The sequence below is a fragment of the Pantherophis guttatus genome, chromosome 2, assembly GCF_059756535.1.
Source record: "Pantherophis guttatus breed Tessera chromosome 2, ASM5975653v1, whole genome shotgun sequence".
NCBI lineage: Eukaryota > Metazoa > Chordata > Lepidosauria > Squamata > Colubridae > Pantherophis > Pantherophis guttatus.
The window spans coordinates 291043542-291069808 of record NC_142064.1 but is presented as its reverse complement, the minus strand read 5'-3'; the positions used below and the strand labels follow the sequence as shown (position 1 = coordinate 291069808).

General features: G+C 51.4%; 2 protein-coding genes across 2 annotated transcripts in view; both read left to right on the top strand.

The window, feature by feature from the left end:
- LOC148116139 (DLA class II histocompatibility antigen, DR-1 beta chain-like) overlaps positions 1–26267 on the top strand; it is an 80495-nt gene that overhangs the window by 26649 nt on the left and 27579 nt on the right. The window lies entirely within an intron of this gene.
- LOC148116141 (uncharacterized) lies at positions 1351–24467 on the top strand. The gene is made up of 10 exons (XM_087888282.1): positions 1351–1465; positions 7972–8262; positions 9971–10252; positions 10413–10525; positions 12493–13395; positions 18487–18502; positions 19237–19527; positions 21208–21212; positions 23839–24127; positions 24283–24467. The coding sequence occupies exons 1-10, from the start codon at positions 1351–1353 to the stop codon at positions 24465–24467; spliced, it is 2490 nt and encodes an 829-aa protein (XP_087744408.1).

The following is a 26267-nucleotide window of genomic DNA, read 5'->3' as shown; positions in this document are numbered from 1 at the left end:
GTCACATACAACAAAAATAAAAACAGGTATTTACATGAAAGTATTAAAAAATATTTAAAAAAGAAGGAATATTAGGCGGAGAGTCACTTTTTTCAGCACCATTGTAACTTCAAATGGTCACTAAATGAACCGTTATAAGTCAAGGACTCCTTTCTTCAATGGGCTTTAACTGAGGGAGAAAGGACTAGAGAACTATAATGAGGTTTTGGGGAAGGGCCCCTTCAGCCGCTTCCAATGGGGCAGAGGACCAAGGGGCCTGAATAACAGAGACTGCCCAGAGACCGATGATGATGCAGAAGGGAGAATTCCCATTGGTTCTCCTGCTCTTTCTGGACACTCCCAATTCCGAAGTCCGAGGTGGGGGGTCGCACCTCTCTCACCCCTCCCCCAGTGTCTGGGTGGGAAGGGGCTGCATGGAAAGAGGAAGGGGAGGAAAAGCGAAAGAGGGAAACTGAGGCATTTTGGGCCCTGAATCCCCAGAAGGGAAAAGAGGCATTTGAGCGAAAGTTTTTTGGCTTCTTCAGAAACTTCCGTTTTTCTCCTGAATCTCAGATTTGGGGCTCTGAAGGTCAGACAAGAGGGGGGCTTCGGGCCCTTCTGGGGGAGCCTCTGAATTGGGGGAGGAGACGCAGAACACCCCCAGCCAATCCCCCTGGAGGGGAGGGGGAAGTGAGGGAGAAGGAGGGGGCGGGAGACACTCCCTTCGAGAGGCTCTTCTGGGGGGCTGCACTGCAGGGTCTTTTTGCAGGAGAGTCAGTCTAGATGTCCTCATTGTGGCCCCTCCCCAGATCCCCTCCCAAAGGAAGAGAGAGTGGGGGGGATGGAAGCTACTTTCTCTCCAGCCCCCCCCAATCATTCCTGCCCCTTGAGATCCAACCTTCCCTGCAGAGACTGAATGGGATTGCTGGACCGGTTGAGCTTCTGCCTGCCTTTTCCCACCCTGGGAGGATGGAGGAGGTTCCCCCCTCCCCCTCTGCCTTCCTCTCTGGGACTGAGAGTTCCCCCTCCCTCCTCCAGGGGGCGTCTTCCGCCAGTCTATCTTGGAAGGACTCCCGCAACTCCCCCTTCCCACGTGGGTCCCCCCTCCTCTCCCAGGGGCTGGGAACGATGGGCCCTGGAGTCCCTCCTGACGGCCTTCCTCCTCCTCCCCCTTGCAGCCCATTTCCTGGCCCAGACGAAGGCCGAGTGCCGCTTCCTCAACGGGACGCAGCGGGTGAGGTTCCTGGACAGGCGCTTCTACGACCGGCAGGAGATCAGCTACTTCAACAGCGACCTCGGGAAGGTCGTGTCTCTCCGTTGGCTCAACCCGATGTGGACACCTGGAACAGGGATGAGCAGCGCCTGCAGATCATGAAGGCGGCTGTGGATTATTTCTGCCGGCACAACTACCGGGTGTACAGCTACAGCGGTGGCTTGCTTTCCTGCCCCAAACTTTCCCCAAACTGCTTCCCAAACTTCGGTGTGGGTTAGGGTTAGGGCAGGCAACTGGGAGGCAGAGAAGGAGGTGCAGGAGCTGCTATGCCTTGGGGCTCTGAGGAAAGACAGCCGAAAGGTCCATGCGGAGGCCGCCAATCACGAGCCCCGGGGGCGCCTGTTTCCCTTCCAAGGGAACGGCTCAGCTACTTCGAAGCGAGCGGCCGGGAAGCTTCCTCGCCGAGAGACGGGCAGACGGAGGCATGAAATCCTGAAATCTTTTCAGGCTAAACTAAAACTGATACCTGTAGAATCTGAATATCTCTCTCTCCCTCCCTCCACCCCCCCTCGCTCTTTTCCTTCCGAAAAATCGATTCGGCAAATAAGCACCCCGGTCCCGATCTCTCCTGAGTAGCCTTCCGACATGAACGCATGTTAATTTACAGGCGCCTCTACTTTCAGGGACCCTAAAGATATTCACAGCACAGAAGACATTCAGGGACATCCTGAGGTAAATCTCAAACGGCGCCTAGAAGAAAAAGGCGGGAAAAAGGGACCCGCCCCCTTTTCATCCACAGCAACCAATCAGAGCGCAGATCCCCTCAGGCGGGAGCCCCCCCCCTCAGCCACAAGAGGGTGTTCTGGACCTTTCTAGACTTTCCTTCTCCAGCTCTTAAATTGAATATCTTCACATTTAAAGTGTTCAAAGGAAACAGACTTAAAATGACTTTGCTTTTGTCCATTGGATAAATTTGTCCTTCTAGAAATAGCTGCTGACATATTCATGTGTAAAAGCAAAAAGTTGAGGCTGGAATGTTTGTTTTTTAATCTTGTACTGTGCTAAAAAGAGCCGGAAGTCAAAGCCTTTTTTCCCCTGAAACTCAGACTTTCTTTTCCCCTCTTTTTCTCCTTCCCCTAATTTCCTATTTCTGTTTTTCTTTGTGTTTTATGAAATAAATAAATAAATAAGAAACAGACCTAAAGAGGTGAAATTGCAGGATAGGTAAGAAATAACCGAACCACTCTAGAAACTCAACAGAAGAAAGACAAAAACCTCCTTCCATGCATTTGGGTTGATATAAAGGGGGGAAAGAAGGACAGAGCCTTGGGGGTACATTGGAAGCCACCCAACCCCAAAGTCAAACGGTCACTAAATGAACCATTATAAGTCAAGGACTCTTTTCTTCAATGTGCTTTAACTGAGGGAGAAAAGGACCAGAGTCCTATAATGAGGTTGTGGGGGGAGGGGCCCCTTCAGCCGCCTCCAATGGGGCAGAGGACCTTGTGGCTGCCCCACCTGCAGACTCAGCCATGGGGCGGAGGAGGAGGAGGAGGGGAGTCCCTGAGCTGCCCTGAGGGAGAATGGAGGCTTGTTGCCTGCTGGATCCTGGCCGGTTCCTCAGTTCCGCTTCGGAGGAGCCCAAAGCTTCAGGCTGGGGAAGCGAAGCCCAAGCGCCTCTGCAGCTCTTGGGGGCTGGAGAAGGAAGGGCTGCTCTGGGTGTGTGTGTGTGTGTGTGTGTGTGTGTGTGTGTGTGGCAGAGGGAACTCAAGAGAAGAGCACAATATTTGGGGGGGGGAAGCATGAAAGGGGCCCAGAGGTTCTGCCTGGGTCAGGTGAGGGAGGGAGGCCCCACAGAGGCTGCCTGGATCTGGGGCTGACTGTGTGTGAGTGGCTGTGTCAGATACACAACTGTGGGGCAGATGCTGGGGGGGACCTGGCTCTGGGCTGCTGAGGCTGGTGCTGGGCCAGGGGGGAGTTTGACCCCTCCAGCCCCCCCATCCCTGGAAAGGACCCAGGCCACCTCTGGACCCCCAAAACTCTTGAAACAGGATCCGGAATTCAGGATCTCTCTAAGCCGCCTTTGCGTAACTGAGCAGAACCCGAATCTCCCGCAAAGACTAGAAAAAAAGTTTTCTATGGATGAAGTGAAAGAGGAGAAGAAGAAACAGAAGGTTTCCTTTTGGGATAGTTTGGGGGGGGGAGATTTCCAGAATGTGATGGTTAAAAGGCTGTAATCCTATAATGGAGGATATAGGATCACTGACGTCCCCAGGATTTCTATTAAAATTCCAGGTTATTCTATAAATTATAAATTTATTCTTCGATTTAATATACTGTCCCTCCATCCATCCTTCCTAAATAATCCTGAAACCTTTTCCAAGGAAGAAAATCCGCTCAGATCCTCTGACACGTCATATCCGTGGATATGGATTTTCTTCTCCTTCTTTTGGGAAAATGTTTCCTCCAACTTCCCTCCAGAAGAACTAAATTCATCTCAGAGGCTGATTCCACCTGGAATTGTGAGGGGAGGAGGGGGGGCTGCATCCCTGGAGGCCACGGGGTTGGACTAGAAGATCTCTAAGGTCCCTTCCAGCCTTTGAGTCTCCTCATCAGCCCTCCCCCACAGCCTTCCACCCACCCACCCCCTCCTGCTTGTGGGGGGAGGGGGAAGGAAGCCTGGGACTGTCCATAAAAGAGGAAGCAGCCGGAGACCCTCCAGACTCTGGGATGAACCCCCGACAGGCTCCGCTCCAGCAGTCCTTCAGGGGAGATTCTTCCCCCCCTTCTGATTCACCCCCCCATTGAGCTCAACAGCAGCCATTCTGGAACCCAAACCGGCCTAAACCCCACAGCGCTGGGGGTCAGACCTCCCGTCCGGCAGCCCCTGTGCCAGGACCGAAGGGGGTCAAAGGTCAGAGGCTTCCTGGAGGTTTCACCTGGGGGCCAGGAAATGTGGGGAGGGGTCAGTGTGTGTGCGTGTGTGTGTGTGCATGTGTGTGCGTGTCCACAGTCACCAGCTCATCCCCACCCCCTGCAGAGTCCAGGTGCTGCTGGGGGCTCCCTCCCTCCCCCCAAATTCAGCCTGGCTCCTCTTTGCCCTCCTGGAGTCTCAGCAGCCCCAGCCTGGATTCCCCCTGGGCACTGCGGGAACTCAAAGGGCATCTAGTCCACCAGGCAAACTCTGCCCACAGCCAGGAGTTCGATCCTGAAGGTGCTCAGGGCTCGGCTCAAACTTCTCTTCTTCCGAGGTGGGTAAAAGGAGGAGCCAGATTGTTGGGGGGAGAGGCTGACTCTGTCAAGCGCTTAGAGAGGGCTGTAAAAGCAGCGTAGAAAGCGGTGTATAAGTCGAAGGGCTGAGGCTCTCTAGGGAAGATCCTGAGGGCCGAGGCGAGGGGGGTTTCCTGCCTGTTTCTAGGCCCTGCCAGAGTTGGTGTCTTTCCCTCCTGGATGGAGCCTCGATTGGAGTTCTGGTTTCCTGCCTTCCTCTTTGTCTGGTGCTGATCCCTGCTTATCTGTTGGCTCTTGGAGGGGAGGCGGCTCTTTCTCTTCCCTTCCGAGCTTTATTATTGTCTTTTTCGAATGGGGTGATCGAAATCTGATTTATCTCTCTGGGTCTGTTGAAAACCAGAAGTTTTCCTTTTGGGATTCCTGGACAAGGAACTTGAAATATAAATTTATGACTTTATTACTGTACCTGCTGACTGCAGCAAGAATTCCTTATATGCAAAAATGGAAAGAAACCTCCATCCCCAGAATGGAGGAAGTGATGGAATGAAAACTGTGGCAGAGATGAAGAAATAAACTTTTTGACCAGAGGAAAGAAGAGATTGATTCCTAACCCTCCCTGGAAGCCACTTCTGGACTTTGTGCAGAAAAAAAAATGAAATCTGGACTTTTGGGATTTACTGATTAAATTAAGTTGTTGGTTTAGAAATGGTTAATATTTACTTAGAGAAGAAATAAAAACTGAGGCTACAATTTCACTTTCTATTTTATTGAACTGGGGAAAGTTTTTTCCTCTCTTTTTTCCTTTTGCCCCTTATCCCCCACTTCTCCTTCCCCTTCCTTTCCCTTCCCCATTTCCCTAAGACTTTTATTCTCTCTTTCATGCCCTTATAATCTTAATAAAAATAATAAAAAGGAGCCTTTTGTTTTAGGGGCCTTCCTGTTCCATGGTCAAAATAGGCAAATCTCATCATGATCTGCACAATCAAATGGCAAAATTTCTTCCAAAATGTAACTTTATATATATTTTTCTGCTGAAAGTAGAGATTGTGGTGCATTATGGGAGAAGATGTGGACGTTCTCCGAGGAAAGGAGCGGGAAGCGGAGGAGAAACGGCCGAACTTCATTCCGGGATCTTCATCCCGGGCTGCTTTGCAAGGAAAAGGGGGATCCCGACCCACAGAAAGAAAGAAAGAAAAGAAAGAAAGAAAGAAAGAAAGAAAGAAAGAAAGAAAGAAAGAAAGAGAAGGAAGGAAGGAAGAAAGAAAGAAAGAAAGAAAAAGGAAGGAAGGAAGGAAGGAAGGAAGGAAGGAAGAAAGAAAGAAAGAAAGAAAGAAAGAAAGAAAGAGAAGGAAGGAAGGAAGGAAGAAAGAAAGAAAGAAAAAGGAAGGAAGGAAGGAAGGAAGGAAGGAAGGAAGGAAGAAAGAAAGAAAGAAAGAAAGAAAGAAAGAAAGAAAGAAAGAAAGAAAGAAAGAAAGAGGGAGGGAGATTCCTACCCATTTGGGGTTGGGGAATCGGAAGGAGGTGCAGGGAGACGCGTGTTTCAAGGAAGGAAAATCGCCGTTTTCTCTTGTGAAGCCAAGAGATCCCTACGGAGAATCCCCCGTGAAGGGCGAGGATCCGGCTGGATTAGGAGGGATCCCTGCAGATCCTGCCTGAACTGTCAGCTGAGGGTTTTCCTGGCTTCCCTTCGGATTGGGGGGAGCGTGTGACCCCCAAGTCCTGGCTGGCTGTGGGGCTGCCCCTCCCCCCTTGTCATCCAGGGCAGCTGCTGGGGGCTCCCTCCTCCCCTTCTGAGCCCCGAAGGACCCCTCGAGCTCTGGATCCACTTTGCCCTCCTGGACTCTCGGCAGATCCACCCTGGGCCCCTCTGGGCACGGTGGGAACTCAGAGGGCATCTAGTCCGCCCCTCCTGTCCAGGCGCCCAGAGAAAGGGAGGTTGGAGGAGAATCATGGGGGGGGGGGAAGGAGGCAAAAGGAAGACGACATTCTCCTCCGGAGCTGGCATGAAAGACCCCCCAGATTGCAGCCCCCCAAGACTGAAGGGATTCCCCTCCCCCACTTTCTCCGCTTCTCTCTGCGCACAACTCTCTCCTGCATCGGGCGAAGTCAAGGGAGGCTCTGCCCGGAGACCGATGACGCTGCAGAAGGGAGAATTCCCATTGGTCCTCCTGCTCTTTGAGTACTCTCCCTCTTCCGAAGTCCGAGGAAAACTCCTCCCCCCCTCCAGACCCTCCGATTCCTCCTCTGGGGCTGGGAGCGTCTTTCTCCCCCCTTTGGGGCGCTTGTGGGGAGCCTCCATGGCTTTGGCTGGGCTCCCCCTGATGCTGCTGCTGGGGGCGCTGGCCCGGATCCCCGGGAGCGAAGGGGGGGAGGAGACCCCCGGTAAGGAGGGGGCTGGGCGGGGGAGGAGGGGGCTGGGAATGGGGAAGGAAGCCGATGGGTCCCCAGAGCCTCCAACAACCTCGATCTCTGCGTGGTCTCCTCCCCCTTCCTCCCCACATCCTCCACCCCCCAGGAGGACCCCTCCCCCCTTCCCCGATTGTAGTCAAGGTTGGGGTCGCAGCCGGGGCCCCCTCTCGCCCCCCTCCACAGCGTCTGGGTCGGAGTGGGCTGCATTGAAAGAGGAAGGGGAGGAAAAGCGAAAGAGGGAAACTGAGGCATTTTGAGCCCTGAATCCCCAGAAGGGAAAAGAGGCATTTGAGCAAAAGTCTTTTTCCTTCTTCAGAAACTTCCGTTTTTCTCCTGAATCTCAACTTTGAGGCTGTGAAGGTCAGGCAAGAGGGGGGCTTCGGGCCCTTCATGGGGAGCCTCTGAATTTGGGAAGGAGACCAGGAACCCCCCACCCCACTGCTCTTTCGGGACCTGGAGGGGAGGGGGGAGTACTGAGGGAGAAGGAGATTGGGGGCTCCCCTTTGTGAAGGGGGTGGGAGACCCTCCCTTTGAGGTGCGGGGGTGGCAGGGGGTCTTTTTGGAGAGGGGGAGAGGAAACAGGGGTGATCCCCGAGAATCCTCCAAAGGGAGGGAGTTGAGTTTAAGATTAGGGGGAAGAAGAGAAGCTGGGGGGACCCAGGGAAGGTGGGGGTTCGAATGGCTGGGAGAGCCCGGGAGAATCAGTCTAGATGTCCTCATTGTGGCCCCTCCCCATATCCCCTCCCAAAGGAAGAGAGAGTGGGGGGTATGGACGTTACTTTCTCTCCGGCCCTCCCCCCCCCCAAATTCTTGTCCCTTGAGATCCAACCTTCCCTGCAGAGAGGAGATCTGCCCGACCAGTTGAGCTTCTGCCTACCTTTTCCCACCCTGGGAGGCTGGAGGAGGTCCCTCCCCTCCCTCCCCCTTTCTTCCCCCCCTCCAGACCCCTCCCCAGGAAGCCTCCCTTCCTCTCTGGGACTGAGAGAGTTCCCTTTCCCTCCTCCAGGGGGCGTCTTCCCCCAGTCTCTCTCGGGAGGTCCCCCACCCCGCCCCCTTCTCTTCTACTAGCGGCTGGGAACGATGGGCCCTGGAGTCCCTCCTGACCGCTTTCCTCCTTCCCCTCCCCCTCCCCCTCGCAGCCCATTTCCTGTACCAGGAGAAGTCCGAGTGCCGCTTCCTCAACGGGACGCAGCGGGTGAGATACCTGCTCAGGCACTTCTACGACCGGCAGGAGATCAGCTACTTCGACAGCGACCTCGGGAAGTTCGTGGCCGTCACTCCGTTGTCTCAGCCCGATGTGGACAGGTGGAACAGAGACAAGCAGGTCATGCAGCTCATGAAGACCGAAGTGGATCGCCTCTGCCGGCACAACTACGAGGTGAACAGCTACCAGGCGCCCAAGAGGGAGGAGCGGGCGATTGGCCGGAGAGGTGAGTCGGGGGGGGGGGCTCTTCCCTGGGAGGGGGGTGCCAGGACCCCCCTTTCATTTCATTTCATTTCTTAGGATCCTCCCAGATGAAGGTTTTTCTCCTCATTTATTTATTCTACCCTCTCAGAGGTGCAAAATCCTCTGTTTCTTCCCAGGCTCCAAACTCTCCTCCTGTCTGGAATCTGGGATCCCTTTGATCCATTTCCCCCCCCCAAGAAAATCCATCCAGATATGTTTTTTGGGGGGGGTCTCTCTCTCTCTCCTGCTCAATCCTGCTTGTCTCCTTAATATGGATCTTCTGCTTCTTTTTCTTCCTTTTTCATTTCCTTCTTTTTTTGGTCTTTCTTCATTCAGAGTCATTTCCAGTCCAGCAGTTTTTCAATCCAATAAAGAAAGAAATGAGTAACGGAAGCAGCCTAGAATTTGTAATCATGATTCAATGCTTAAACCGAGATGTAAAACCCCCAATAACAGGAACCCTGATCACTTCCGTTCTTCCTTCCTGGGGAGGCTCCTGATTTGGGGGGAGAATCCAAAAACACCCACAAAGCTTAAAACTGAATTTGGGGTCATAAGAAAGAAATTGGGCCTCCATTCAGCCCTGAAGCCTCCGATTCTTTCATTCTCTCTTCCAGATTCCTTCAATGTTGCCTACATTTCTTTTTCTCCTTTTATTTCTTTCTCTAATAAAAATCTTCTCTATTTCTATCCACTGATGGGGTTTCAGAGGCCAATCAAGGATTTTAGCTGCCCTTGTTGCCATTCGGCCTTTCCAGGGAAATTATATTCCTTTTATTCGAATCAGAGAAGTCTTATCAATAACTTAAGAACTGGTTAAGTTTAATGTTCCCATTGTAACTCCAGAGATTCTCCAAAAATAACGTCTCACCATAGAATGCAATGAGATCTTTCTTCCATAAGAGGAAAACCTCCAGATCCTAAGAGAGAAAAGCCTCTTGGAGCATTTGCTCCTTCCGGGAATTATTCAATATTTTAGGGGAACCTGCAGAGATTTTGCTCTCTACATATTCAGTCCGGAGGCAAAACTCATTTTCACTCCTAAATTCTTCCCTGCAAATCTAGGAGGATTTTCACCTGTCACATAAGATGCATTTGGAAATGTTTTTCCTACTGAAACAGGATATTTTCATGGAGATAATAATATTCAGCTATATAATTGGTTTCTGGATGATATTTAAAGTTCATTTTTCCCCTACAAAGAGCTCAACATTCTTGTCATCTGGCACAGTACTTGAAATAATTCTCATACCAATAATATTTAACATAGAAATTTCACCACTTTTATTCATTTATCTAGTGATTTTTTCATAACCTCCGAAAGTGCCCCAAGTGCCAATTGTGTTGGTGTTGTGAGTGTGTCTCTTTTGTGGGCCTCTCAGGGCCTCCCTCCCTCCTCCCTCCTTTTGGGGGTCTCTGGGGGGATTTTCCCTTCAGGGAAAGGAGAGTGTCTGTAAGACTTTGGGTTAGTTGTGGCCACTTTGGCAAATAAATTTAATAAATAACTAAACTTACTAAACAAACAACAAACAAACAAATGTTGTGGTATTGCACCTAATTAAAAATCTGGTTTCATTTTCAACGAGATCCCAAGAATCATCCGACTCGTGCTGCGTCTGTCCTTCCCGTCTTCTGCGTCGTTTCTTTCCTGTTGTGTCTCTCATGTGGCTCCTTCTCCTCCTTCCCTCCAGCCAAGCCCACCGTCTCCATCTCCCCCACCAAGATGGAGCCCTCTTCCCCCAACACCATCCTCCTCTGCACCGCGACCGGCTTTTACCCCGTGGAGATCGAGATCCAGTGGCTGAAGAACGGGCGGCCGGAGGAGGAGGGCGTGGCCTTTGGGGAGGAGCTCCAGAACGGAGACTGGACCTACCAGCTCCAGGTGATGTTGGAGACCCAGCCCCAACGGGGGGATGTCTACACTTGCAAGGTGGGGCATGCCAGCCTGGAGGCCCCCATCACCGTCCAGTGGGGTAAGCCCCTCCCCTCCCTCCCTCCCCTCCTGCTCTGGGGACCCCATCCTGCCCTGAGAAGGGGGAGAGACCCACCGCATGGGGAGAGCTGGAATGGACCCTCCTGGGGGAAGGTGGGCCTGATCCTCCTGCTCAGGTGAGGCTCCTTCTCCTTCCCCAGAGCCCCGTTCCTCCAGCTCTGCCAGGAGCAAACTCTGGACGGGGGTCATGGGGGCCGTGATAGGAGTGGCCTTCCTGGCTGTGGGGCTCTTCTCCTACCTGAAGAGCAAGAAAGGTGAGTCTGGGGGGCTGGAGGAGAGGTGGTGGGGAGGGGACCCTCTAGGGGAGGCCTCTCCTCAAGCTTAGCAGGTGGCCAAGAGGGGCCCCTTGAGGAATATTTATGGGAACTTCTCTTGTTTGAGGGGCTATAAGTGAAGATAATGCAACCTATGATGGGCTATCAATGGGGAGGGGGTCCCCCTGAGTCCTCCAGCCCACGAAGGGTTCTGATTGGGTCTTTTTCTCCTTCCAGCAATTCCCATCCAACCTCCTGCAGGTGAGTTTCTCCTCTTCCCCCTCATCTCAACCCCTCCTAAAAGTTTTAGGTGGCTTTTAAAATTCCTTAATTGTTCCTTTTTTTAAAAAAAAACTTGCCTGAACAAAACTTCCTTGTTGTGGATAGAGCAGTTTTTTGGATTTTGGGCAATGTTTCTTTACAGAGATCTGAAAAAGTATTGCAATCAAAAACAAAAGCACACACAAATGCTAAAATCTTGCCCAGAATTTTTCCATGTTTTGGAAAATTGCAAAAGGGAAGGGAAGGGAAGGGAAGGGAAGGGAAGGGGGGGCATTCCTTCCCATTCCTCCCTTGGGGAGGGAGCATCCCAGGTTTAAAATCCCCCACACATTTTGTAAGCAACCCACCCATTCTGTTAGGCCACGCCCACCCAGTCACATCCCTCCCACCAAGCCACGCCCACAGAACCAGTAGTAACAAATTTTACATTTCACCCCTACTATGCACTGCTGTATTTTCGGTCACTTCAGCAAATGGCAGGAGATCTGCCCAGCTAAACTGCTGATAATGAACATAGCATCTCAGGTATTCTTCTGTCATTGCGTTCGCTCGTTCTCTACCTCCGTTCGTCCTCGGGTGGGAGGTGGAGCTGAGTCCTTGAGATGAACCTATCAACTTAATGAACTCCCTCCAAAACTTCTCCCTGAACTGCACCCCACCCTCCGGTCCGAGAGGATCCTTCTTGGCACCCCATGCAGACTCCTTTGGGTTCATTAGTTGGAACCTGGACAGGCTCTTCTTCCTGACCCCCCTTCTCCTTGTGAGAATTCCCACAATTTCTGGCCAAGTGAGCCCAGGCTCCCCCCTTTGCTGCCACCCCCATCGTAGCCCCGTCTTCTTTCTTCCTATGAAGCATCCCAGCCTTTTCCTCCCTGAAATGGGCGGATTCTCTCTCTATGTGTCCCTGCCTGTCAATCACCCCCCTGCAGTGTGGGTCTGCCTTAGGGGTGGGGATGAAAGGGAAGAAGAATATATTATTTACAGGAAAAGTGTCTCTTTATATTCTGATTTTCTTCCCCATCTCTTTTTCTACAGCACTCATGAATTAATCCTGCTCTCCGATGCAAAAGCATATTTTTTATTTAAACAGCTGATGGCTCTTTGTCCTGTTTGCAACCTGTGAGAAATGGAGGCTGAAGGTGGCAGTTTGGGGGGGGGAGGAGAATGGCAGCCTGGACCTTCTCCTGCTGAGACACACACACACCCCAGCTTCCTTTCAGGGCCTCCCTTTCTTCTGAGGGAGGGGTGGAGACCATCTAGACTGTCCCCAGGGATGCTAGGTGGACCTGTCACTCCAGACCCCTCAACTCTCCAGGCTTTGAACCCACAGCAGCTTCATCCACATTATTCTTCCTCCCACTCACTTCCCTTCCCTTTGCTTTGCTATAAAATAATAAACTTCAGATGTAAGAAAACCCTGGAATCCTCCCTTCCTCTTCCTCCTCTTCCTCTTTGCTGCCCCCGCAGGAGGCTCCTCCCTCCGCTGCCTCTGGATCCACCATCCTGGCTACTTTGGGTCCGAAGTCAGAACTGGTGGCACGCAGAGCCATTTCACCTGGCATGCAGGGCACACCCATTCCTCTTCTGGGTTTCTGGCACACGCATGTGCATCGTCCTGATTGTCGCGCACGCATGCGTGCTAGTAAACAGAAGACTAGCTGGCCGGTGCACATGCGTGCCCCAGGACATCCACCCCCTTGCCAGCCAGGATCACTGCCCCAGTCGCTCCCCTGTACCCGCTCGCCTGCCTGCCTACCTTGTCATCGACACTGCAAGGAAAGGCCCCGAAGCTGCACTGCCTGGGATCCACATGGGATGCCGCAGAGAGGAAGGGAAGCCCCAGCCTAGCTGGCAGCTCTGCTCCTTTTCTTCTTCTGGGTTCCGGCGTGCCCTCTCACCCCTGTCAGCCAGGAGAAGGAGAAGCGAGCTGCCTCCAGGAGGACTGGAGGAGAGTGCGGTAAGCGGTAAGAGGCACACCGGCTGGAAAGCAGTCATGCTCCCTTGGAAGAAGTGGCAAGAGAGGGTTGCACCAACCTTTGCCGGCGTGAATGGCCATGCTGGATGCTGTCCAGAGCTCGAGGCAACACCAGGGAAGGAAGAGCGGGCGGGGCAGCCTCTGCCCAGCCAGCAAATGCTCCCCCGTGCGCCTGAGCTGGCCGGTCGCTCCTACCCTTCCCCGTGCAGCCTGCAGCTCCCAGCAGAGAGGAGCCCAAGCAAGCCGCGCATTCGGAGCTTCCCTGTTGGGGCCGAGAGCACTTCCGCTGCATGCCGCCCTCCCTTCTCTGGGGAAGGAGCCAGCTGGCCTGCTCACCATGAGCTTTCCTGCCCCGAGCACAGCGCACAAGCTGCCCCAGTGCTTCCCAAACTTTGGGGCGGGGCTGAGGGCGGGTGGGAGGCGGAGAGGGAGGAGCAGGCAGCTGCTATGCCTAGGAGCTCTGGGGAGAGGCGGCCGAAAGCTCCATGCAGAGGCCGCCAATCACGAGCCCAGGAGCCGCTTGTTTCTCTTCCACGGGAACGGCTCGGCTACTTCGAAGCGAGCGGCTGGGAAGTTTCCTCGCCGAGAAACGGGCAGGCGGACGCTGCGCTTGTAGGGGGAAGCGGCACCACACACCTCCCTCCCTTTCCCCCCGGCTGACTCCGATCCCGGCCCTGCCGCTCCTCAGCCTCCTTCGGCTCCGGAGTTTCCCGCTCTCCGCAGCTCAGCGCTGTTTTCTTTTTAAAAAAATAATTTTTATTATGAAACATTAAAACAAAACATACAACATTTATATATACAAACTCTTTTTACAGCTCTTTCGTAGTGATCCTTCCTTATTGTTTACTATTTATACAAATTTTTACTTCATCTTATTCCATATTATTATCTATCTCCTTCTCAAAGGCGCCTAGAAGAAAATGGCGGGAAAAAAGGGAAACGCCCCCTTTCCACCCACAGCAACCAATCAGAGCGCAGATTCCCTCAGGCGGGAGCCCTCCCTCCCTCCCTCCCTCCCTCAGCCACAAAGGGGTGTTCTGGATCATTCTAGACTTTCCTTCCCCAGCTGTTAAAGTGAACACATTTAAAGTGTTCAAAGGAAACGGACCTAAAATGACTTTGCTTTTGTCCGTTAGATTGAATTGTCCTTCTAGAAATGGCTGCTGACATATTAAGGTGTAAAAGCAAAAAGTTGTTTTTTAAAAAAATCTTCTTCTGTGCTGAAAAGAGCCGGAAGTCAAAGCCTTTTTTCCCTTTTGCCCCTTGAACCTCAGACTTTCTTTTCCCCTCTTTTTCTCCTTCCCCTGATTTCCTATTTCTGTCTTTCTTTGCGGTTTATGAAATAAATAAATAAACAAATAAATGAGAAACAGACCTAAAAAAAGAGGAGGTGAAATTGCAGGATAGGTAAGAAATAACCAAACCGCTCTAGAAACGCAACAGAAGAAAGACGAAAACCTTCCATGCATTTCAGATAACATAAAAGGGGGAAAAGAAGGATGGAGCCATGGGGGTATATTGGAAGCCACCCAACCCCAAAGTCAAACGGTCACTAAATGAACCGATGTAAGTCAAGGACTTTCTTCAATCTGCTTCAACGGAGGGAGAAAAGGACTGGAGAACTCCTCTAATCAGCTTGTTTGATGATGGTTTCATGCCTTCAAGTTGGTGTCGATGTTTAGCCACCCATGGATAGACTTTCTCTGGGGAGACCCCTCCCCATCCCCCTCCTCCAGGTCCTCTGAACAGTGTCCTCCCCCCCCTCACTGCAACTGAGTCCCTCCCCCTCCATGCTGGTCCCCCTTTTCCTCTCTTCCCTCCCGTCCTTCCTCCGTCAGAGCCTCCCCAGAGAGCAGGGAGGGTCTCCCCACAAAGGGTCCCAAGGGGGAGAATGTGGGTCCTTTGAGTGACATTTCTCCAACCCTCCATCGGTTTCTTTCCTGGGCTCTCCAGGGTCTCCTCGGGGGTCAGGAAGGGCCCCTTCAGCCGCCTCCAATGGGGCAGAGGACCTTGTGGCTGCCCCACCTGCAGACTCAGCCATGGGGCGGAGGAGGAGGAGGAGGAGGGGAGTCCCTGAGCTGCCCTGAGGGAGAATGGAGGCTTGTTGCCTGCTGGATCCTGGCCAGGTCCTCAGTTCCGCTTCGGAGGAGCCCAAAGCTTCAGGCTGGGGAAGCGAAGCCCAAGCGCCTCTGCGGCTCTTGGGGGCTGGAGAAGGAAGGGCTGCTCTGGGTGTGTGTGTGTGTGTGTGTGTGTGTGGAAGAGGGAACTCGGAGGAGAGCACAATATTTGGGGGGGGGGGAAGCATGAAAGGGGCCCAGAGGTTCTGCCTGGGTCAGGTGAGGGGTGGAGGCCCCACAGAGGCTGCCTGGATCTGGGGCTGACTGTGTGTGAGTGGCTGTGTCAGATACACAACTGTGGGGCAGATGCTGGGGGGGACCTGGCTCTGGGCTGCTGAGGCTGGTGCTGGGCCAGGGGGGAGTTTGACCCCTCCAGCCCCCCCATCCCTGGAAAGGACCCAGGCCACCTCTGGACCCCCAAAGCTCTTGAAACAGGATCCGGAATTCAGGATCTCTCTAAGCCGCCTTTGCGCAACTGAGCAGAACCTGAATCTCCCGCAAAGACTAGAAAAAAAAGTTTTCTATGGATGAAGTGAAAAAGGAGTAGAAGAAACAGAAGGTTTCCTTTTGGGGATAGTTTTTTTGGGGGGGGGGAGATTTCCAGACTGTGATGGTTAAAAGGCTGTAATCCTATAGTGGAGGAAATAGGATCCCTGAAGTCCCCAGGATTTCTATTAACATTCCAGGTTATTCTATAAATTATAAATTTATTCTTCGGTTTAATATACTGTCCCTCCCTCCATCCTTCCTAAATAATCCTGAAATCTTTTCCAAGGAAGAAAATCCGCTCAGATCCTCTGACACGTCATATCCGTGGATATGGATTTTCTTCTCCTTCTTTTGGGAAAATGTTTCCTCCAACTTCCCTCCAGAAGAACTAAATTCATCTCAGAGGCTGATTCTTAGGACTTGGGAGTCCCAGGACTGATTCCTTTCCCCCTAAAATCCCCTTTTCTCTCAGGATCCCTGCAGGCAAAACGTTGAGTTCCCTGGCAAAGAACAAAAGGGAGGAAAGGAGAATCTGCTCCTTCATAACATAAAATGTTTCTGAGATTTATTGAGCTTAAAGGTTTATTTCAAACCACGGCAGAGATTTGGAAAGGAGGGAAAAGCTGCATTTATGTGGAAACGATATTTCTCTTCAAAAGACGTTTTACACACCTACAAAAGTTGGAGGGACTTAAGGACAAAAACGCCCTCAAAATTTCCAGGGAGGAAAAAGTGCCTTGAGGGCCCTTTGGCTGAGAATTTGGGGGGGGGGGACGGACGGAGGAAGAGCCGCTGCTCAGACGGGGGGGGGGGACCTCCCTGAATTCTGGGCTTGGGCCGGAAGAGAAGGGGGGATGGGGGGGTCTTGGCTGGGCTCTGGGTGGGGGGAAACTCCACTTGGGACCCTTCCTGGAGGGGAAGACCGACTGGAGTCCCACTCCTGCCCTTGGGATCTCCCTCCCTCACTTGGGATCTCACAAGTAGATCGCGGAGTGGGGCAGCGTCTCCAGGGATCGCCCCGCAACTGACAGAAGCTGAAGCCCAGAGAAGGTCGATCTGCCTGGAAGGGAAAATGGGATCATCCTCCGAGGGAGATCTGACCTGGAAGGGATCGGAGATGGCGAAATAAACTTTTTGATCAGAGGAAAGAAGAGATTTCCAGCTGTTTTTCTACCTGGAAGCCACTTCTGGATTTTGTGCTTGAGGCAGAAAAAATATGAAATCTGGACTTTTGGGATTTACTGATTAAATTAAGTTAGTGTTATAGAAATGGTTAATATTTTCTTACAGAAGAAATAAAAACAGAGACTACAATTTCACTTTCTATTTTATTGTGCTGGGGAAAAAAAATTTCCTCTCTTTTTTCCTTTTGCCCTTTATCTCCCACTTCTCCTTCCCCTTTCTTTCCCTTCCCCATTTCCCTAATACTTTTATTCTCTCTTTCATGCCCTTATAATCTTAATTTTAAAAACATAAAAAGGAGCCTTTTGTTTTAGGGACCTTCCTGTCCCACAGCCAAAATAGGCAAATCTCATCAGGATCTGCACAATCAGATGGCAAAATTTCTTCCAAAATGTCACTTTATATATTTTGTTCTGCTGAAAGTAGAGATTGTGGTGCATTATGGGAGAAGATGTGGACGTTCTCCGAGGAAAGGAGCGGGAAGCGGAGGAGAAACGGCCGAACTTCATTCCGGGATCTTCATCCGGGGCTGCTTTGCAAGGAAAAGGGGGATCCCGACCCACAGAGAGAAAGAGGGAGATTCCTACACATTTGGGGTTCAGGGGCCTCCCTGAATTCTGGGCTTGGGCCGGAAGAGAAGGGGGGACGTGGGGCGGGTCTTGGCTGGGCTCTGGGTGGGGATAAATTACACTTGCGAACCTTCCTGGAGGAGACTAGAGTCCCACTCCTGCCCTTGGGATCTCCCTCGTTCACTTGGGATCTCACAAGATCCGGCTGGATTAGGAGGGATCCCTGCAGATCCCCTCCGCTTCTTCCTGCCTGGACTGTCAGCTGAGGGTTTTCCTGGCTTCCCTTCGGATTGGGGGGAGCGTGTGACCCCCAAGTCCTGGCTGGCTGTGGGGCTGCCCCTCCCCCCTCGTCATCCAGGGCAGCTGCTGGGGGGTCCCTCCTCCCCTTTTGAGCCCCGAAGGACCCCTCGAGCTCTGGATCCACTTTGCCCCTCTGGACTCTCCGCAGCTCCAGTTTAGGCTCCTTCTGGGCACTGTGGGAACTCAAAGGGCATCTAGTCCACCCCTCCAGTCCAGGCGCCCAGAGAAAGGGAGATTGGAGAAGAATTTTTTGGGGGGGGGGCAAAAGGAAGAGGAGATTCTCCTCCGGAGCTGGCATGAAAAACCCCCCAGATTGCAGCCCCCCAAGACTGAAGGGATCCCCTCGCCCACTTTCTCCGTTTCGCTCTCTGCGCCGAACTCTCTCCTGCATCGGGCGAAGTCAAGGGAGGCTCTGCCCGGAGACCGATGACGCTGCAGAAGGGAGGATTCCCATTGGTCCTCCTGCTCTTTCTGGACTCTCCCTCTTCCGAAGTCCGAGGAAAACTCCTCCCCCCCTCCAGACCCTCCGATTCCTCCTCTGGGGCTGGGAGCGTCTTTCTCCCCCCTTTGGGGCGCTTGTGGGGAGCCTCCATGGCTTTTCCTGGGGTCCCCCTGATGCTGCTGCTGGGGGCGCTGGCCCGGATCCCCGGGAGCGAAGGGGGGAAGGAGACCCCCGGTAAGGAGGGGGCTGGAGGGGGCTGGGGGGAGGAGGGGGCTGGGAAGGAGGAAGGAAGCCGATGGGTCTCCAGAGCCTCCAGCAGCCTCGATCTCTGCGTGGTCTCCTCCCCCTCCCTCCCCACAGCCCCCCCCCCAGGAGGACGGAGAGGGACCCTAATCCTAACCCTTCCCCCATGTAGCCAGGTGGGGGTGGCGGCCTCTCCTGTGCCTGGGTGGGAGGGGGGGCTGCAGGGAAAGAGGGAGGGGAGGGAAAGCGAAAGAGGGAAACTGAGGCATTTTCAGCCCTGAATCCCCAGAAGGGAAAAGAGGCACTTGAGCGAAAGTCTTTGGGCTTCTTCAGAAACTTCACTTTTTCTTCTCAATCTCAGATTTGGGGCTTTGAAGGTCAGGCAAGGGGGGGGGCTTCGGGCCCTTCATGGGGAGACCCTGAATTTGGGGAGGAGACCCAGAACCCCCATAATCCCCCTGGAGGGGAGGGGGAAGGGAGGGAGGAGGAGGGGCAGGAGACCTTCCCTCTGAGAGGCTCTTCGGGGGGTGCTGCACTGCAGGGTCTTTTTGGGGAGGGGAGAGGAAAGAGGGGTGATCCTTCACAGTCACCCAAAGGGAGGGAGCTGGGCTGAAGATTCGGCGGAAGGAGAAGGGGGGGAGAGAGGGAGGGAAGGTGGAGGTTGAAGGGCTGGGAGACCCTGGGAGAGTCGGTCTAGATGTCCTCGTTGTGCCCCCTCCCCATGTTCCCTCCCAAAGGAACAGAGAGTGGGGGGGGATGGACTTTACTTTCCCTCCAGCCCCTCCCCCCCATCCTTCCTGCCCCTTGAGATCCAACCTTCCCTGCAGAGAGTGAATGGGATCGCTGGACCGGTTGAGCTTCTGCCTGCCTTTTCCCACCCCTCCCCCTCTTTCCTCCCCTCCCCCCTCCAGACCCCCCAGGAAGCCTCCCTTCCTCTCTGGGACTGAGAGAGTTCCTGCTCCCTCCTCCAGGGGGCGCCAGTCTCTCCAAGGAAGGTCCCCCGCCCCTCCCCCTTCCTGCGTAGGTGCCCCCTCCTCTACTAGCGGCTGGGAACGATGGGCCCTGGAGTCCCTCCTGACGGCCTTCCCTCCCCTCTTCCTCCCCCTCGCAGCCCATTTCTTGTACCAGTTTAAGGCCGAGTGCCGCTTCCTCAACGGGACGCAGCGGGTGAGATACCTGCTCAGGTACTTCTACGACCGGCAGGAGTATCTCCACTTCGACAGCGACCTCGGGAAGTACGTGGCCGTCACGGAGTTGGGGCAGGTGGAGGCGGACGCTTTCAACAGGGATGAGCAGCTCCTGCGCTACCGGAAGGCCGAAGTGGATCGCCTCTGCCGGCACAACTACGGGGTGCTCAGCTACCAGGCGGCCAAGAGGGAGGAGCGCCTGATTGGCCGGAGAGGTGAGTCTGGGGGGGAGGGAGGGAGGGAGGGGGGGCTTCCCTTTCATTTCACTCCTTGGGATCCTCCCGGATGGAGGTTTCGCTCCTCATTTATTTATTCTGCACTCTCATTCACAAAATCCCCCTTTTCTTCCCAGGCTCCAAACTCTCCTCCTGTCTGGAATCTGGGATCCCTTTGATCCATTTCCCCCCCCCCCAGAAAATCCATCCACATATGTTTTTTGGGGTGGGGGTGGGGAATCCAGCCAGGCCTCTCTCTCTCTCTCTCCCTCTCTCCTGCTCAATACAGGCAGTCCTCCACTTAACAGCATTTCATTTAGTGACCGTTGAAAGTTCCAACAGCAGTGAAAAAAAATGACTTATGACCCTTTTTCACACTTATGACATATTCAGTCTGGAGGCAAAACTCACTTTCACTCCTAAATTCTTCCCTGCAAACCTGGGAGGATTTTCAGCTGCCACATAAGATGCATTTGGAAATGTTTTTCCTACCAAAGAGGATATTTTCATGGAGATAATAATATTCAGCTATATAATTTGTTTCTGGACAATATTTAAAGTTTATTTTTCCCCTATAAATAGCCCAACATTCTTGTCATCTGGCACAGTACTTGAAATAATTCTCATTCCAATAATATTTAATATAGAGATTTCACTACTTTTATTAATTTCTCTAGTGATTTTTGAGAACCTCCGAAAGTGCCCCAAGTGCCAATTGTGTTGGTGTTGTGAGTGTGTCTCTTTTGTGGGCCTCTCAGGGCCTCCCTCCCTCCTCCCTCCTTTTGAGGGTCTCTGGGGGGATTTTCCCTTCAGGGAAAGAAGCTTCATCAGCTGCCCAAAGACTCCAAAGCCCATCCTCCCCTCCTCTTTTCCTCCCTTCCCTCCTTCCTTCCTATCTCTGGATGGTTTGTTGCTTTAGCTCTTCACAAGCTTTATCCACATAAATAGAATGCATTTTTATTATAAATCCAAAACGGTGATCCTGAATTTCATTGTGATTCATATAATTTCTTCTTCATCAAAAGTATTATTTTTAATTCCATGAAAATACTTGAGACAAGAGGCCAATAATTCTCCAGGGGTTCCTGTTCTTTATTAAAAGAAGAGGAATATTTATTATTTTTTTTTAAAAAAATAATTTTTATTAAACACTTTGTCATTAAAAACAACACAAAAAAGAATTACACATATATAAAAACAAAACATGTCAAAACTTAAAGTATTGAACATTACATAACATTAATGGTAATTTTTTGTAGTTCTCTATTCTATCATTTCTATTTACTACTCAATAGTAGAATAATCGCATTACTCCATATATATATATACACACATTATAATATTCATTGGTTCTTATCTACACATTTATATTCGTTTATATTTACCTCTATTTAATGTTGTTCAGTTACTTTAAGTTTCATCAATATTAAGTTAAACATTTCTTGTTCTGATTTCTATTTTTGAGCCAACTGTACATTTTATTCCATATTTCATAAAGTCCGAATCCTCTCTCTCTTTCAACTCTATAGTCATTTTATCCATCTCCGTGCATTCTAGAATTTTCCTTATTACAATTTCGTTTGATGGTATATTTTTTTGTTTCCAATTTTTTACAAATGTGATTCTTGCTGCGGTAAGTATATACAATATAATGTATTGAAGGTTTTTATTCATTTTCAGGTCCAGTATTCCTAATCAAAACCATTCAGGTTTCATATCTATTTTTTGCTTTGTAATTTCTACTAACCATTTTTGAATTTGACACCAATACTTCCTTGTGATGGGGCACGTCCACCACATATGGTAGAATGTTCCGGTTCTTTATTAAAACAACAGGAATATTTATTAAATTCCATGTATTTAAACCCAATTGTTGGTCAGCCTCCAGTTGAGGAGACCTGAAATCACAGGATGTTTCTTGAGTCTCTTTGGGGGAATTTTCTCTTCCTTTTTCTTTGACTTCTGAGCTGACTTTTCTCTCCGGAGAGATCCGGGCGTCTCCTTCCCCCGAGAGGCCAAAGCTTTTCTCCGGCCACCAAGAGAGGCTCCCAACCTTCCCTCAACTCTCCCCAAAATTATATATGTGTATATATAGAGAACTTAATGAATCCGGCTGAATCAGTCTGCCTGTGGGTGCTTTCTGGATTTGATTTTTACAAGAAACTCTGATTTATATCTGTCTCCTATTTTACTACATTAGGCAACAAGCTTGATATCAAAAAGAAATCTTGAATGACATGATGTGGGGCAGATAAAATGTACTTTGTCCTCCTGCTGTTTTAAATCAAGAGGTCTATTAAATGGAATTCCTGGATGGGCCGAGGGAGAAAGTTGTGTCCCTGAGTAGGTATTTAAAAGGAAAAAAAAAAAACCTTTTTCCAATTCAATTAAAATCTCCAGCAACTCCCATCTGGCCAAATTGGAACCCCAAAATCTTCACACTGAAGTCTTGTAAATAAGGAGGTTTGGGATGGGCTATAAAAATAAACATGGAAAAATAACAAATTGCAGCTTTAAAATCTGATCCTTCCATTTTCTTGCTAAAAGACTTTTTTTCTCATCCAAAATTTGCATTTCCTGTTTTTTTAAAAAAAGGCCATTTTCAGTTTGTAAAGCCTCTGCCTTCTTTTAGCAATTCCACAAAGGCCTTTAATGTCCCAAGAGGCAAATGGGATTTTCCTGAGAAAAGAAAAAAACTCACACCTGAAATGTTGCTATTTGTCTGCATGGAAACCTGACCAGATCCCAGGTTGGAATTACAAAGAACCATTTAAAAATGGGTTCTTCTTAAGCATCATAGAATTTACTGTTAATAAGAAAATCCCTCAAGAGAAAAAAAAAATGGTTAGCAAAGGACTCTGGGCTGGAATGGATCTATTGTCAACTCTCTTGGGGGGCTCATCCAGACTAAACCCCCCCATTAATCCATCCAAGAGTTGGGCCAGTTGGAGCATTTGCTGAAGGAGGAGATCAAGATCCAAGATCCCCTCTGGATCCCTTCCCCACTCCATGCCCCCCTCATCCAGGGCAGAAGCTTCCCTGTCGGAGTCAGAGGGACCCCTCCCCACCTCCTTCCCCAGGAATGGCCGGTTCCTGCGGCTGGGAAGGAGGCCGGCTGGGTGCAGGCAGAGCCTGGTCTGGGGTGGGTCCCTCTGAATCCCCCCAAAGCCCCCCCAGGAAGGATCCTTGGGAGAGATCATGAGATCCCCCAAAAGCTCTTCTGCCCTTCCTGCTCTGAAGGGGGGATCCAGGGTCTCTCATCTTCAATGGGAGGAGAAACTTTTCCTTCAGGGGATTCTGGCAGTTATGGGGAGCAAAGGGCTGCCCCCCCCATTGGGCTCCTTTGCCCTTTCCTGAAAAAATGCCTCTTTCTGTTGATGATGACCAAAATTGGGGGGTTTTGCAGCCACATCACATTTTGCACTTTTTCCCCTGAAATCTTCTGCTGATTTTTTTGTTTATTTCTGCATCTTGTGGCTCCTAAAGGGAGAAAAGGGAAAGTGGAAGGAGAAATTTTCTCTCTCCAAATAAAACTTTTTGAAAAGTGATTGAAACACCAAAGAAAAATGGGACAAAGATCTTCTCTTCTCTTCTCTTCTCTTCTCTTCTCTTCTCTTCTCTTCTCTTCTCTTCTCTTCTCTTTCTTTTTCTTTCTTTCTCTTGGCAAACTTGGTTGATCACCTTCAGGGCTGCCCAGAGGCATTTGGCTCCGTCCTCTCTCCTCTCCTCTATAACCTCCGCATGAAGCCGCTGGGTGAGGCCATCCGTCACCAGGGCTGGAGGTCTCCTCCGTCTACTGATGTGATAAGGTTTCATCTCCACCTCTGGGGACCCAGGAGATGCTGAGGCTGCCCCCTCGAGGGTCCTGGAGGCTGTGGGGGGAGGGGCTGAGTGGGGGATTAGGGGCTTCGGCTGAACCCTGGAAAGGCCAAAGGGCTTTGGGTGTTGGGAGCCCCAAGATGGGAGACTTGAACCAACTTCCTTCTGGGTGGAGCTGCATTGTCCCAGAGACCCAGTTGGCAATTCTGGAGATTCTCCTGGACTCCCGGAGAGCAGGTGGCCGTCACGGCTAGGAGAGTGTCTGTAAGACTTTGGGTTAGTTGTGGCCACTTTGGCAAATAAATTTAATAAATAACTAAGTTTACTAAACAAACAAATAAACAAATGTTGTGGTATTAGACCTAATTAAAAATCTGGTTTCATTTTCAACGAGATCCCAAGAATCATCCGACTCGTGCTGCGTCTGTCCTTTCCGTCTTCTGCGTTATTTCTTTCCTGTTGTGTCTCTCATGTGCCTCCTTCTCCTCCTTCCCTCCAGCCAAGCCCACCGTCTCCATCTCCCCCACCAAGATGGAGCCCTCTTCCCCCAACACCATCCTCCTCTGCACCGCGACCGGCTTTTACCCCGTGGAGATCGAGGTCCAGTGGCTGAAGAATGGGCGGCTGGAGGAGGAGGGCGTGGCCTTTGGGGAGGAGCTCCAGAACGGAGACTGGACCTACCAGCTCCAGGTGATGCTGGAGACCCAGCCCCAACGGGGGGATGTCTACACTTGCAAGGTGGAGCATGCCAGCCTGGAGGCCCCCATCACCGTCCAATGGGGTAAGCCCCTCCCTCCTCCCCTCCTGGTCTGGGAACTCCCATCCTGCCCTGAGAAGGGGGAGAAACCCACCCCATGGGGAGAGCTGGGATGGAGCCTCCTGGGGGAAGGTGGGCCTGATCCTCCTGCTCAGGTGAGGCTCCTTCTCCTTCTCCAGAGCCCCGTTCCTCCAGCTCTGCCAGGAGCAAACTCTGGACGGGGATCATGGGGGCCGTGATAGGAGTGGCCTTCCTGGCTGTGGGGCTCTTCTCCTACCTGAAGAGCAAGAAAGGTGAGTCTGGGGGGCTGGAGGAGAGGTTGTGGGGAGGGGACCCTCTAGGGGAGGCCTCTTATCAAGCTTAGCAGGTGACCAAGAGGGGCCCCTTGAGGAATATTTATGGGAACTTCTCTTGTTTGAGGGGCTATAAGTGAAGATCACACAACCTATGATGGGCTATTGATGGGGAGGGGGTCCCGCTGAGTCCTCCAGCCCACGAAGGGTCCTGATTGGGTCTTTTTCTCCTTCCAGCAACTCCCATCCAACCTCCTGCAGGTGAGTTTCTCCTCTTCCCCCTCATCTCAACCCCTCCTAAGAGTTATAGGTGGCTTTTAAAATTCCTCAATTGTTCCTTTTTAAAAAAAAAAAACTTGCCTGAACAAAATCTCCTTGTTGTGGATAAGAGCAGTTTTTTGGATTTTGAGCAACGTTTCTTTACAGAGATCTGAAAATGTATTGCAATCAAAAACAAAAGCACACAGAAACGCTAAAATCTTGCCCAGAATTTTTCCAAGTTTTGGGAAATTGCAAAAGGGAAGGGAAGGGAAGGGGAGGGAAGGGGGGGCATTCCTTCCCATTCCTCCCTAGGGGAGGGAGCATCCCAGGTTTAAATTCCCCCACGCATTTTGTAAGCAACCCACCCATTCTGTTAGGCCACGCCCACCCAGTCACATCCCCCCACCAAGCCACGCCCACAGAACCAGTAGTAACAAATTTTACATTTCACCCCTACTATGCACTGCGGTATTGTAGGCCACTTCAGCAAATGGCAGGAGATCTGCCCAGCTAAATTGCTGATAATGAACTTAGCATCTCAGGTATTGTTCTATCATTGGATTAACTCGTTCTATACCTCCGTTCGTCCTCGGGTGGGAGGTGGAGCTAAGTCCTTGAGATGAACCTATCAACTTAATGAACTCCCTCCAAAACTTCTCCCTGAACTGCACCCCACCCTCCGGTCCGAGAGGATCCTTCTTGGCACCCCATACAGACTCATTTGGGTTCATTAGTTGGAACCTGGACAGGCTCTTCTTCCTGACCCCCCTTCTCCTTCTGAGAATTCCCACAATTTCTGGCCAAGTGAGCCCAGGCTCCCCCCTTTGCTGCCACCCCCATCGTAGCCCCGTCTTCTCTCTTCATATGAAGCATCCCAGCCTTTTCCTCCCTGAAATGGGCGGATTCTCTCTCTATGTGTCCCTGCCTGTCAATCACCCCCCTGCAGTGTGGGTCTGCCTTGTGGGTGGGGATGAAAGGGAAGAAGAATATATTATTTACGGTAAAAGTGTCTCTTTATATTCTGATTTTCTTCCCCATCTCTTTTTCTACAGCACTCGTGAATTAATCCTGCTCTCCGATGCAAAAGGATTATTTTTTATTTAACAGCTGAAGACTCTTTGTCCTGTTTGCAACCTGTGAAAAATGGAGGCTGAAGGTGGCAGTTTGGGGGAGGAGGAGAATGGCAGCCTGGACCTTCTCCTGCTGAGACACACATACACCCCAGCTTCCTTTCAGGGCCTCTCTTTCTTGTGAGGGAGGGGTGGAGACCATCTAGACTGTCCCCAGGGATGCTAGGTGGACCTGTCACTCCAGACCCCTCAACTCTCCTGGCTTTGAACCCACAGCAGCTTCATCTACATTATTTTTCCTCCCACTCACTTCCCTTCCCTTCGCTTTGCTATAAAAGAATAAACTTCAGATGTAAGAAAACCCTGGAATCCTCCCTTCCTCTTCCTCCTCTTCCTTTTTGCTGCCCCCGCAGGATGCTCCTCCCCCCGCTGCCTCTGGATCCACCATCCAGGCTACTTTGGGTCCGAAGCCAGAACTGGTTCAGGAGGAGGGTGGGCAGATCCAGGGAGGCGAAGGGGCAGGACCCCCCCTTCTGCTCA